Below are 14,906 nucleotides of genomic sequence, written 5' to 3' on the forward strand. Positions count from 1 at the left end.
GCAAGATTGACAGAAAGAACAGAAATCCACCTACTGAACATATTTAACTAAAATAAACAAAAAAAATGACTCAAGTTCACAATTACATCCTTAACCATTTCCCTAACTTCCCTAGACATCCACCCCCCCTGGCCCTAATCCCACATCCACCCCCCTGGCCCTAACCCCACATCCACCACCCCTTGCTCTAACTCCACATCCACTCCCCCGGCCCTAACCCCACATCCACCCCCCTGGTCCTAACCCCACATCCACCCCCCTGGCCCTAACCCCACATCCACCCCCCTGGCCCTAACCCCACATCCACCACCCCTTGCTCTAACCCCACAAAGTATCATCTTGCTCCTCTTCTCCCTCTGCTCAGTAGTGGCCTGTGGAGACAGGAGGGAGACACTTAGACATTGAGGCCCAACCACTGCGTCACTAGTATATTAGCCGTCAAGTTAACCATGTTAAGCGGTGCTAAGTCTGGTTGACTTACGTGGGGAGTAAGATCGCGAGCGTGAGCGAGACCGGTAGGCCCCTCGGCTGTAGTATGGGGAGGGAGACCTGCGTCTGGAGAGACAACACACAATAAGCATCCACCAACCAACTGCCCCAGTCCTGCTTAGCAACCACTAACTATAAGATCCAGGCCAGGTGTCTCACCTGTAAGACCTGTAGCACTCTCGGTCGTCATAGCGATCGCAGCCACGGTCGTAACCTCTGTCGTAACCACGGTCACCGCCGCGGTCACCGCCGCGGTCACCGCCGCGGTCGTAATCCTTCGAGCTACGGCGAGATGAGCTTGAGCTGGGGCCGCCACTTCCTCCTCCTCCACCGCCTCCGCTGCTGCTGCCGCCGCCGCCGCTGCCACCGCCACCACTGGAAAACACACGTTTAGAGGATTGACTAAATGTAGAACGTGTGTGCATCACGTGGGCCATCCCAGATGCGTGAGTCTAAGGGAGACGGTCACTCACTATGTGGGCCGTCCCATGTATATCCCAGGGGTAGGAGTGTGTGGTCGTTTGGTGATGGAGAAATCCACTCTGATCCTCCGTCCATCCAACTCCATTCCATTAGCTCTGTCCTTAGCCTGAAACAGAGAGGGAGGGTGGAGGAGTGGGACAAAGATGTTTAGAAAATAGTATTCCCCTTCAACACCATGCTCACTCAAGTTCTGATTCTTCTCTCTTCTTCCCCTGCAATATCCCCTTCCTCCCTCCCTGCATTCCTACCTCATTGGCGTCCTCTCGGACTTCGAAGTAGACGAAGGCGAAGCCGCGGGAGCGTCGTGACTGCTGGTCGTAGACGATGCTGACGTCAGCCAGGGGGCCGTACTTGGAGAACACGTCTCTCAGATCTCTCTCTGTGGTGTACAGGCTCAGACCAAACACACCCAGGCAGCAGTTTGGGTCCGGGTTGGCCTATAGAGAAGGATAGAGTTTGTGTGTGGGGTTTGCCTAAGAGCGTCTCGTCTCCAGAGGTGTGTGTGTGTGTGTATATATATGTACCCGGTTGCCAATGTGCCTGCGGCGGTTGGACATGGGGGAGTGGCTGTGGCTCCGACGGCGGCGGTATTCCCCGCTTCGGGATCGGCTACGGGAACGGCGGCGGTGCGAACGGGAGCGAGAGCGGGAATAATGCCTGCGGGAGCTTCTATGGGAACGAGACCTGGGGAAAATAAAATAAAGGACATGTTAAGAACATTTAAAGCAGGGTTTCCAACTGGTGGCTGATTTTATTTGGAAGTATGCTTGGGTCACTGTTCATTTGGAAGACTCATTTACGACCAAGCCTTAACTTCCTGACTGATGTCTTAAGATGCTGCTTCAATATATCCACATAATTTGCACCAGTCCCTCCTGCAGCAAAGCACCCCCACAACATGATGCTGCAACCCCTGTGCTTCACGTTTGGAATGGTGTTCTTCGGCTTGCAAGCCTCCCCCTTTTTTCCTCCAACATAACGATGGTCATTATGACCAAACAGTTCTATTTTTGTTTCATCAGACCAGAGGACATTTCTCCAAAAAATACAATCTTTGTTTTGGAGCAGTGGCTTCTTCCTTGCTGAGCGGCTTTTCAGGTTATGTCGATATAGGACTCGTTTTACTGTGGATATAGATACTTTGTACCTGTTTCCTCCAGCATCTTCACAAGGTCCTTTGCTGTTGTTCTTCATCTCTAGGAGACAGAATGCGTCTCCTTCCTGAGCGGTATGACGGCTGGGTGGTCCCATGGTGTTTATGATTGCGTACTATTGTTTGTACAGATTAACGTGGTACCTTCAGGCATTTGGAAATTGTTCCCAAGGATGAACCAGACTTGTGGAGGTCTACAATTTTTTTTCTGAGGTCTTAGCTGATTTCCCCATGATGTCAAGCAAAGAGGCACTGAGTTTGAAGGTAGGCCTTGAAATACATCCACAGTTACACCTCCAATTGACTCAAATTATGTCAATTAGCCTAACAGAAGCTTCTAAAGCCATGACATCATTTTCTGGAATTTTCCAAGCTGTTTAAAGGCACAGTCAACTTAGTGTATGTGAACGTCTGGCCCACTGGAATTGTGATACAGTGAATTATAAGTGAAATAATCTGTCTGTAAACAATTGTTGGAAAAATGACTTGTGTCATGCACAAAGTAGATGTCCTGACCAACTTGCCAAAATTATAGTTTGTTAACAAGAATATTGTGGAGTGGTTGAAAAACAAGTTTTAATGACTCCAACCTAAATGTATGTAAACTTCTGACTTCAACTGTATATGTGATCTTATAGAAATGTGTCATCTGTTTGGACTGCTTGCAGTCAATTTGCAGTCTACAAATGTTTTGTAATTATGTTCCGGCCTCCTGACCATCCGCTCAAGAAAGACAAATCAGCCCACGGCAGAATCTAGTTGATGGTCCCCGATTTAAAGAGTTTAGAAATAAAAACAACATGAATAAAGCCATAACACAAAAACAACAAGATCTTTATGTGGACCTGAACAAAAATACACACTACGCTACCCAGCAGCTCCTAAAAGAGTCACCAACAAACTTAAAGCCTCCTTGGAGCTGGGGTTCTTACCTGGACTTGGAGCGGGATCGGGAGTGGGACTTAGACCTGGAGTGTCTAGAGCCATCTTTGGAGCGGGCTGGGGAATGGGCCAGGGAGCGGCTGGCAGACTTCCCAGAACCCCTTGGGCTCACACTCCTGGAAGCGGACCGCGAGTCCTGAACGGGCCAGATACACATAAATACAGGTCAGAATCAAAAATAGAGAAACGGTCAGGATAGAGAGAGAGAGGAGGTACAGAAGGAACCTCGCTCAAACCTGCTACAGGCCCCTCATATTTCAGCTCCAGTAGTAAAAAAATAAATAACATTTCATTAACGACAGGTATTTGTTGTAACTAGATCTGCCTGTTACAGGCGACCAAAGGAAATCATATAGGCTTAAAGTAGAGGTGTTAATCTAGTTTAATCTTAACACAGTTCTATGATGAGCGGATTGTTCTCTTACACTCTAGGCAGCGTAGCAGAGTTTAACCTTGCGTGTTGAGGACTAGGTAATGTGTCTGAGATGGAGGAGCAGTTGGCATGCATGCTTAAGAAGTGTTTCTCACACCATCCCTCAGGGGGACCCCACTGTTGCACATTTCCGTTTTAGTACACCTGATTCAATTTGAGAAAGAGCTTGAGATTTTGTTGAATCAGGTGTACCAATGGTGGAATAGAACAAACAGGTGTAATGGTGGGGGGATGGGGGGTCCTTGAGGGATGGCTTGGGAAACACTGCTTTAGAAAACAGAAGGAGAGGGAGAGAGAAATAGGATTGTAGTAATATAACATAGCAGGCTATAGGGAATTAACCATACCCCCGAACACTTCTCATAACTTCATCACTTCTTTAACTTCATAACTTCAAAACAACCATCTCTTTTCTTCTTTCTTCCGTTTCACACCATTTCTGACTTCATTTTTCTCTCCTCTTCCCCCACTTCCTTCCTCCCATTTGATTTCTGCCATTACATCACTCTACCAGTGGACAGCGTGGCCGCTCGCTTCTGCCAGCTTCATTTTACATTAGCATGCATCAACACCATCAGCTTCATCAAATATGCCCTTTAACAACTTCAAACTTCATATCTGAAACTTCTTCCGCCATTTTGCTTCTTCCCAACTCAACCTTAACAAAAAACAGACAAGGATGATAAAAAGTGTTGGTTTTTTTATAAGAGCTACAGAGGTCAAAATGTGCAAAAACCAGGCTCGTAACAATCAAATCAGACTAAATAAATTGTCTCACCTGAAAAGCATTAAATCAAAGCAATGTTAAGGAAATATGTATATTGATTTCTCTGAAATGCACAACATCAGAATATGATGAATGAAGACTAGAAATTTTATAAAATCATGGTGTTCTTTAATCCTAGTCCGAGGGTCACACAAGGTGTGCAGGCTTTTGTTCCAGCCAGTACTAGCACATCTGGTTTATCAAGCCCGTGGACCAAGATTGAAGAACTGCTATAGTACATCTGAGTAAGGGTTTAAAGTAAATTAGCTACTCCTGTCAATGCCCCACTCAGTATAACATTTGTTTATGTGTGATTTAAAACAAAAATGGCTTTTGCAGGACTATTACAGTGCAACTAAATATAGGACTAACAACTTTCGAAAAGAGACAGTACTCTCACATGGGTGGTGCCATGTGGAAGAGCTTGATACATTATAACTGGCTAATGAATAGCTACAGAGTTTACGCCGGATAATGTGATATAACCAAAGATTGTTGGTGTCCATTACTGGGCAATAGAGAAAGGCCCCATGTAAACCGCCGCCATAGGTTTTTCAACTAACCTGTTCTTGGTGATACTTTTCCCCTGAATCGAGAACAAAGAACTATCTTTAAAAAGCCTGTTTTGAATTGCCGGCGGCTCTACAAAAACCAGCGAAAACTCAAAAGATAATAAATCCATGTTCTATACCGCGCAAGATGGTTCCTCGCCAGCTTATCTGCCGCACATCTAGGATTTCCCAGCATCTTTGCAGAAACTAGTAGTTTCTATGCAACGCGGCCATGTGTAGAAATAGATGACAGCGCATTATATTGTGCGACCAAAACAAATTACTACACACATGCTAAAAGCATATCTCACTCCATACAAAACATGGATTTATAATTTTTCTGAATGTGTGTTTTTTGTAGAACCACCTGCAACTGACATTTCTAAGATACTTTCTTTGTTCTCGATTCAGTGGAAAAAGTATTGCCAAGAACAGGTCAGTTGAAAAATCTATGGTGGCGGTTTGTATGCACAGGGGCGGCAGGTAGCCTAGTGGGTAAAGCGTTGGACTTGTAACCGAAAGGTTGCAAGATCGAATCCCCGAGCTGACAAGGTAAAAATCTGTCTTTCTGCCCCTGAACAAGGCAGTTAACCCACTGTTCCTAGGCCATCATTGAAAATAAGAATTTGTTCTTAACTGACTTGCCTAGTTAAATAAAAGGTAAAAATAAAATAAAACACGCTCCAATAGGTCAGAAGTCCGTGTGTTGTTGAGATTCTGGATGGCCATTGGCCAGATAGCTAGCAATAATAAAAAGATGCTGCCATGTCGTAGGTGGTTATTGCTACCATGTCTTGTTTTGACTCATGTCACATCTAATATGGCTAAAATTCACTAACAACTGTAACGATGCATGAGAGACAAGTGCTCATTGTGCAAATATATTTATGGTTTCAATAAACAGTGGAGATTAAATATAGTTTAGATGTTGTCAACAATCTAGTTTATACTTTGTCTATCAACATGTCTTTAAACAATATGAATGTGACAAGTGTCGCTAGTCAAAACAACACTTAATTTATACTCCGTGGACAATTTGCCCTCGCTACAGCGGTCCGCTAATACAGTACTAGCAAAGGCCCAGTGCACTACCTTTGTGGGGAAAAAATCTATATATATAAAAAATTACAAATAAATAAAGTTCAACTTTGACCCCGTTGCTGCCGTTGTCATGGTTACCTGACAGAGAGTGCACAAGTTCTTAAATTCTCCGGTAGAATGACCTTTTATTTCGCCACACTTACAACCGTAAACAATTTTCTGTAATTTTCTCACCGTTCATTTGTAAAAAATAATAATATATTGTTTATTTTCCTGCAATAATGTAGGGTGTTCACTCACTGCTCTAGAATGAAGTGAAATACAGGTAAATGTCTAAACTTAGTTTTCTATGTCATTATGAATCACATTCAACTAATCAGATTGTTCTCTATAATATTATAACATTAATATGCTTGTACTTAACAGTGTTGATTAAATAAGAAAGTTAGTTTGTTGTGACAGTTGCTAGTTTAAACTGCCCAGCTCTTGGTTGTATCTCTCCCATTTTTGATTGGGAGGTAACATTTAGAGGTGTCTCCGCAGTTTGGACCAATCAAATTAAACTTGATACCCTTGTCATTTTCAACACCATATCAGTGGCTTTGTATTCCTCTAACCCCGGGTCTATCAACATTGAGGGGATGTTTCCATGGTGATTTAAAGGGAGATATTTAGAAATAACTATGAAAACTGCCACAGATTGTCTTCGGGGAAGGTAGATATTAAAATTCAGTCTTAGCTTTGTAAATAAATATATAGACCCAACTTAGTTTTGTATTCCGCAGATTTCCTTTCGGAAAAACCCATGTTATCACACAGGAACCTGCAGCGACTAGCTAGCTTGTCCGTTGACGTTTGAAGGCAGCGCAGTGAGAGAGTACGATTGAGCAGCAACCACTTTTTGACCATGGCCATAATGACATTCTATTCACTCTAATCATTCTAAATTCTCTGAGTAAATAGTCTAACTTGTGAACGATATGGTAGAAACAGAGTTCGGACTATTGATGCAATTCTCTATAGAATGCCTATCTTTTTAATAAACATTGAATAAAATAATTTTATGGATGTACACCCTAAATAATTAACAAAAATGTGCTTTATTTAAGACATTGACAGCTATGATATGGTCATTATTTGAACTGGCTAGCCAGCTAGCTAACAAGCTAGAAACTAACAAAAACATTGTTTAGAAAGTTACTTTTAGTTGCTTGGTTTGCTAGATTGAAATATACTGCATCAGATTTTTAAACAGATGGGTTTATTGGTGTTAAAATACAGCAGTTATACTATTTTGGGCCACCAGGCAGCTGCTGTCTTGCAGCCTGTCATTATTGTGATTGTTGTCATGCAGCCTGTCATTTTTGCGTTTATACTTTTTCATAATGACAACAAGTTTGATGTCAGACAACAATCGGATGTTAATGATGTCACTGCAACAACTGTCTACATACATGTCGACAGACCAACTGTAAACCAGCCTTAATTATGCCAACACATTATATTTTGCCCCATAGTTGCGCACGCGTCAGTTTTGTCGCAAAAAAAACCAACCCGTCTATTGGTGTCTATGGGTGACACCCAGTTAAATTGACCGGAATTGACTCCCCCCACCCCTATGGTAAACGGCCGGAGTGAACCATCTTCATGTATCCACCATTTTTATGTCATGTCACATTATCTGGCGTACAATCTGTAATTAGCTAACGAAGTGACTGCAGCAGTAAGTGAGGACGAAGTTAAACATTCTAGCCGTAAACCACTTCGCCAGTTAGCTACTAATCTATAGTTAGGTATATATATGTTGCATTCACCTGCAATGATGAGTAAATGTACATTGGTAACTGTTTCTCGCCAGCAGTCTCAGTAGACTCGTTAATTCAAAATGTACTTGATGTGAATTAGTTAACGTTAAAATAGCTGCAAACCACTTGGCCTAATTGGGCTAACTAATGTTAGCTTTAAATTACAAAATACACTGAAAAGACAAATGTTAACATAAATAAATGGAAATTCAATTAGAAAATATAAAACGGTACAAAATCCATATAGTCGATGCAAATCAATGATCTTAACTACATCATGTTTGTGCTAACTAGCGTTAGCCGCCTAGCTAGGCTAGGGCAAAATGGCGTCGTTGTCTGCTCATTTTAGGGCAAGAATATATCTTCGGTAGTTCGTGGTTGATAATACGCACCCGCTCGCCAAAATCCTTTTCGTTGTCGCTCATTTCTTGTCGATAGAAACTTAAATGATAGATAATTATCTGGTTTATTTAGTTAACTAATAATGTTATCAAGTGAAGCGAAACACTGCTACTCGCCTCCGTTTCGTTAGAGCCGTATTCACTGAGTCAAAAGCGGATGTGACGCTTGTACAACAGTGAGTAGACGGTAAAGTCTAAACCAGATAGGAAGAGTGGCTCAATTTGGCGGAAAAACGGTCTCCCTCCAACGGATGGCGGTTTTTTCGTTGTTTCGCCCACCAAACAAGGAGTTTTTGTGTGGAGGGCAATGAATGGCTCATTTGCTACCTGAGGTCTATTTGATCGAATAGAAGTTTGGTAATGCTTAAGTTGTTTCGAGTGTACCGATATAAGTAGGTCACGTGACAGCCCAGAAACTTTGAGAAAAAACACTTTATATCGGAGATGGCTATGCATATTCATGTTATAAGGCTAGTAGCATAGAGTGTCCCGCCATTGAATACCCGAAATTGACATCAAAAACCCTCATCAAATACTCAAAAACGGATTACAATAATGAGATGTCTCCTCTCCACCAATCCAAAGAAAGGCGGGAGCTAGACAGCCCACCGTGCCGCTTTGTGGACGACGACATTGTTGTGGAGAGACCGTTATCAATATATCCATAATCTTTGGTAGGGACGTCCCAAGGATCCCGGATAGCAAATGTGTTGATCCAGAGATAAACTATACAAAAGAAATAATTAAACAACAAAAATATTTACAATGTTTTTATACAAAATGTTAGTTTTTCCAGCTGGATTAACATTATTGACCCTTCATTAAACGACAGGGGCAATGCTCAGGATGTAATCATGTAAAGTGAACTGATAATCAAAATGTTCAGGTTTTCTGCATGTTCAGTTTGAGTGTAGGCACGTTGAACAGTCCCAAGTCGTTGCATTTACCAGGGAGTCAAACTAAGAAAATACGTTTGAATACATTTAAAACTGATACCAACGTACCACAACTGACCATGGTCTTAACCAGTAGAGAACAACCTCTGTTTGAGAGACTTTTTTAATAGAAAACAAATGTAGACATACAGTATCTATGTACAACTCTTGGTTCTGAAATCTAACATTGTTTTATGAAACATTCTTCACCAACATAACTTTACAAAAGAAAAACAACAAATAAAGAGAAAACATTTCTTCAGCAAAATTTTGAGTAAAAAAATATTGAAACAGGAGTCTTTGTGTACTGCACACTGGTGTGTACTGCACACTGGTGTGTGTGTGTGAGTAAGCGAGAGAGAACCCATAGGAACAGAATCAGAATCTGGTAGGTCAGAATGTTCGCTGCGTCCCATGTTTCACTTACCTAATTGGGGGCATTTGAGACTTCTTTGTTTGTGTCTGGCGTTTGAGGAAAATCTTTGTGGCTGGTATTTGAGCAAATTCTTTGTTTGTGTCTATATTTTGGCAGCTTTGTTTATCCTCCTCTTCTTGGGCTTGCAACTACAGTGGGATTTCTTTGCCTGTTGTGTTTTGCGCTTCTGAGATGGTTCATTGTTTGTTCTTTTTTGGGATGTTTGAGCAAGTTTCTTTATTGTCTTTCCTTTTGGAGGCTTTGGTTCTTCAGCGGGTGTTTTCCAATGGGCCAGCAAAGTCCTGAGGAGACATGGGGGAACAGTGAGACATGGGCAGACGGTTTTCCCGGTCAAGTCATGTGGTCAAGGAAAGACTCTGGGCACTACTCATGAGCAGGAACAACTCTGGGCCCTGCATATGAGGAGAGCAAGACATATTTTTTAGTTTATAAGCATAAGACATCTGGAGGACTAGAAGATTATTAAACACCAAACACTGACGTCTGTCCTCGGTAGTAGCCTCTGTCTTTGCACGTTGTGGTTGGTCAGATGCAGAACGTCATACAATACCATGCAAAAGTATGGACACCTACTCATTCAAGGGTTTTTCTTTATTTTTACTATTTTCTACATTGTATAATAATAGTAAAGACATCAAAACTATGAAATAACACATGGAATCATGTAGTAACCTTGACCGCATTGCTTCCACAGCATTCTGCAGCGATACGCCATCCCATCTGGTTTGCGCATAGTGGGACTATCATTTGTTTTTCAACAGGACAATGACCCAAAACACACCTCCAGGCTGTGTAACGGCTATTTGACCAAGGAGGAGAGTGATGGTGCTGCATCAGATGACCTGGCCTCCACAATCACCCAACCTCAACCCAATTGAGATGGTTTGGGATGAGTTGGACCGCAGAGTGAAGGAAAAGCAGCCAACAAGTGCTCAGAATATGTAGGAACTCCTTCAAGATGGTTGGAAAAGCATTCCTCATGAAGCTGGTTGAGAGAATGCCAAGAGTGTGCAAAGCTGTCATCAAGGCAAAGGGTGGCTACTTTGAATAATATAAAATTGAAAATATATTTTGATTTAACAGTTTTTTGGTTACAACATGATTCTATTTGTGTTATTTCATAGTTTTTTTTTTTATATATATCTATTCCACAATGTAGAAAATAGTAAAAAATAAACAAATACCCTTGAATGGGTAGGTGTGTCCAAACTTTTGACTGGTACTGTATGTTTCTGCTAAATGGACACATGAGGGATTAGGGAAGGGATATCTTCCGCTACCTCTCTTATCAACTGAGGTACATGAGGACAATGGAACTAAATAAAAAAGCATCTTCATTGTTAAAAGCAGAACCAACGCGTGAGGCTTTTATACAATTCATGAGAGGTTAGGAACATTTTGGGTAATTCTGATCTCATATACAGTTGAAGTCGGAAGTTTACATACACTTAGGTTGGAGTCATTAAAACTCGTTTTTCAACCACTCCACAAATGTCTTGTTAACAAACTATAGTTTTGGCAAGTCGGTCAGGACATCTACTTTGTGCATGACACGTAATTTTTCCAACAATTGTTTACAGACAGAATATTTCATTAATACTTCACTGTATCACAATTCCAGTGGGTCGGAAGTTTACATACACTTTGACTGTGCCTTTAAACAGCTTGGAAAATTCCAGAAAATGATGTCATGGCTTTAGAAGCTTCTGATAGGCTAATTGACATAATTTGAGTCAATTGGAGGTGTACCTGTGGATGTATTTCAAGGCCTACCTTCAAACTCAGTGCCTCTTTGCTTGACATCATGGGAAAATCAAAAGAAATCAGCCAAGACCTCAGAAAAAAAATTGTGGACCCTCCACAAGTCTGGTTCATCCTTGGGAGCAATTTCCAAACGCCTGAAGGTACCACGTTCATCTGTACAAACAATAGTACGCAAGTATAAACACCATGGGACCACGCAGCCGTCATACCGCTCAGGAAGGAGACGCGTTCTGTCTCCTAGAGATGAACGTACTTTGGTGTGAAAAGTTCAAATCAATCCCAGAACAACAGCAAAAGACCTTGTGAAGATGCTGGAGGAAACAGGTACAAAAGTATCTATATCCACAGTAAAACGAGTCCTATATCGACATAACCTGAAAGGCCGCTCAGCAAGGAAGAAGCCACTGCTCCAAAACCGCCATAAAAAAGCCAGACTAAGGTTTGCAACTGCACATGGGGACAAAGAGAAACATGGAGAAACAAAAATAGAACTGTTTGGCCATAATGACCATCGTAATGTTTGGAGAAAAAAGGGGGAGGCTTTGCAAGCCAAAGAACACCATCCCAACCGTGAAGCACAGGGATGGCAGCATCATGTTGTGGGGGTGTTTTGCTGCAGGAAGGACTGGTGCACTTCACAAAATAGATGGCATCATGAGGGAGGAAATTATGTGGATATATTGAAGCAGCATCTCAAGACATCAGTCAGGAAGTTAAAGCTTGGTCGCAAATGTGTCTTCCAAATGGACAGTGACCCCAAGCATACTTCCATAGGTGTGGAAAATGGCTTAAGGACAACAAAGTCAAGGTATTGGAGTGGCCATCACAAAGCCCTGACCTCAATCCTATAGAAAATTTGTGGGCAGAACTGAAAAAGCGCGTGCGAGCAAGGAGGCCTACAAATCCGACTCAGTAACACCAGCTCTGTCAGGAGGAATGGGACAAAATTCACCCAACTTATTGTGGGAAGCTTGTGGAAGGCTACCTGAAACGTTTGACCCAAGTTAAACAATTTAAAGGCAATGCTACCAAATACTATTTGACTGTATGTGAACTTCTGAACCACTGGGAATGTGATGAAAGAAATAAAAGCTGAAATAAATAATTCTCTGTAACGATTGTTCTCCTCCTCGTCTGAGGAGGAGCATGGATCGGACCAAAACGCAGCTTGTGGAGAAAACATGTTTGATTTATTTTTAAAGAAGACGAAACGAAGAACACTGAAAAAACTATATAAAACAACAAACGACGTCAACAGACCTGAACATGTGAACTTACATATAACGAAGAACGCACGAACAGGATCAGACTAAACAAACGAAACAGTCCCGTGTGGTAACAAACACTGACACGGAAAACAATCACCCACCCAACTCACGCCCTGACCATACTAAATAATTACAAAAACAAGGGAAAACAGGTCAGGAACGTGACATTCTCTCTACTATTATTCTGACATTTCACATTCTTAAAATAAACTGGTGATCCTAACTGACTTAAGACAGGGAATTGTTACAAGGATTAAATGTCAGGAAATGTGAAAAACTGAGTTTAAATGTATTTGGTTAAGGTGTATGTGAACTTCTGACTTCAACTGTAGCAAATTTTTTCATTATACAGGCAAGCTTTTACATTATTTAAAAGACACTAATGGCTTCGGTTGGTCAGAGGTCCCGGGGGTGTGGTCTGTGTCTGGCTGAGGGGGTTGTGGACTGGAGATCTCAGGGCCTTGGGTTGGAGTCTGGTCTGTGTTTGATGGTTCAGTGGTGGAGGAAACTTCTCATCTCCTTCCTCTGTCTGATTCCATTCTTTTCTCCGCACTCTGGAACACACACACCATCACATCAACTACACTCATAACATGTAGTGCGTGTGTGTTTGTACATGTACCCTGTTGCCGATGTGGCGGTTGGACATGTGGGAATGGCTGTGGCTCCGACGCAAACGGTATTCCGGGCTGTGGGAGCAGCTCCGGAAATGCCGGTGGTGGGAACGGGAGCGAGAATAGTGCCTGCGGAAGCTTCTGTGGGAACGAGTTCTGGGGCCTCATTTACCAAAGGTGCGTAAGCACCAAAACCACTAACCCTTGTGTGTGCCAGTTTTCCTGCAAAGGTTGGTATTCATCAAATTTGAACTTGACGGAAAGGGTGCGTATCTCCACGCACAGCACAGACCATGCGTACGCACAACTTCTAGTGTTTGAAGAATGGTATTGCCAGCAAATATTGTTATTTGGGGGAAATGGAATCATTCATAATAATGTGAATAAAAACATAATGATAAATATCTGTGCAATAGGTATACAACGTCATAGCCTATTTAATCTCAGAGCCTAAATCAAGCCAGGAGATAAAAACACAATCATCTATCGATAAAAAAACATTGAACAGCAGTTTTTCTTTTGCATACACTTGTGGGCTGTAGCATTTACTTGAATAGACAATCAATCTTGCAGAATGTGCAGCCAGTGTTTGGAACTCGCATGCATGTTGAGTATGAAAAAGTAATTGCAAAAGATTGACAGAAGTGTGATCAAATTTGCCATTGCTCTTTCTTTTAGGAACTGTCATGGCCCAGTTCCAACATTTCCAAATCATACAGCATATTAGGGTATTTTTGTTACCATAAAAGGTGAATGGAGGGTGTTTTCCAGGTGGGGTTGTAATGCTAGTCCATGAGCGCACAAATATAGTATGGCTCTGATTTATCAATGAAAACATGCGTATATGTTGCGATCAACAGTTTGATAAATCCCAATCATTTGTAATGTACGCACAGTTGATAAATGAGACCCCTGGAGATGGAGAACAAAAATTCTAATGTGTTGCGTTCGCTCTGGTGGGTTAATAGAAAATATCCAGTTTTGATATCAATCAATGTTGGAAACAAAGGTGACTCAAAACTCCAGAGAGCACTTCTCACCTGTAGTGGGTTGAGAACTCTGGCGGTGGGAATGGGAATAGTGCAGACCTGAGGGGATAGAAAACTATCACACACGCTAATCTGATCTAACATAACACAGAGATCAGTGCACCAGAGAACTGTTCTTACTTTGAGTGGGATCGGGACCTGAGGGCAGAAAGAGAGAGAGAGAGAGAGAGAGAGAGAACACACCAATCACTTATCTACATTCATTCATTGTACATGGAATCATTCAGCAGTGAGCCTCTAGGGTAGCACGTTCAGCAGTGATGAAATAGAAGCAGGTGTTTTCACTGCGCAGAAACCCCTGTTACCACAACTCCAGGAAGTGGTTCTCACCTCTCTCTGGAGTGAGCTTGGGAGTGGGATTGGTCATAGGGCCAGGCCAGAGAGTGGGTTGGGGAAGAACTGGGAGACTCTTCAGAAGCAATCAGACTCTCCTCAGATCCACAAGAGGAGTCCTGCAGGGACAGACCACAGACTTATTAGAACCATAACCGGCAGGAATCTACTGCCTGGTGACATGAAAACTTGAGTGAATTGTCCCTTTCATTTAGAATGGAAAGGGGCCCTGGTTTGACCTTACCTCATCTTCATCCTCTCCACTCTCCTCCATAGTTCTCCCAGACAGGAGTTTCTCTGCTGCAGTTCTGGCAACATGGAACTAGTCACCCCCAGGGCGTAGTGGGTTTTAAACGTGCTTTCAGGACAGCCCTGTCTCCAAAACTCCCATCCCAGGAAGGACTGGACAAAGTTACAGGTAGACGCATTAGTCTTGAGGATAA

The 14,906-nt window shown here is 42.4% G+C and overlaps 1 protein-coding gene across 1 annotated transcript; it reads right to left on the minus strand.

The window, feature by feature from the left end:
• Positions 1-286: 286 nt before the first annotated feature.
• On the minus strand, positions 287-8,233 carry LOC120033551 (transformer-2 protein homolog beta-like). Its single transcript, XM_038979948.1, has 8 exons — positions 8,056-8,233; positions 3,058-3,203; positions 1,497-1,656; positions 1,221-1,409; positions 963-1,078; positions 649-864; positions 482-555; positions 287-371 (listed from the first exon to the last, which is right to left on the minus strand). The coding sequence occupies exons 1-8, from the start codon at positions 8,086-8,088 to the stop codon at positions 361-363; spliced, it is 945 nt and encodes a 314-aa protein (XP_038835876.1). The 5' UTR covers positions 8,089-8,233; the 3' UTR covers positions 287-360.
• Between the last annotated feature and the right edge of the window lie 6,673 nt (positions 8,234-14,906).

This window comes from Salvelinus namaycush, chromosome 40 (assembly GCF_016432855.1).
Source record: "Salvelinus namaycush isolate Seneca chromosome 40, SaNama_1.0, whole genome shotgun sequence".
Lineage (NCBI taxonomy): Eukaryota > Metazoa > Chordata > Actinopteri > Salmoniformes > Salmonidae > Salvelinus > Salvelinus namaycush.

Excerpts from the sequence above, each read along its gene's own strand:
- LOC120033551 (XM_038979948.1), bottom strand. The coding sequence starts at position 8,088 with ATGAGCGACAACGAAAAGGATTTTGGCGAGCGG. Across the intron at positions 1,657-3,057 it reads CGATCCCGCTCCAAGTCCAG|GTCTCGTTCCCATAGAAGCT; the intron begins GTAAGAACCCCA and ends TATTTTCCCCAG. Across the intron at positions 865-962 it reads TACATGGGACGGCCCACATA|TGGTGGCGGTGGCAGCGGCG; the intron begins GTGAGTGACCGT and ends TGTGTTTTCCAG.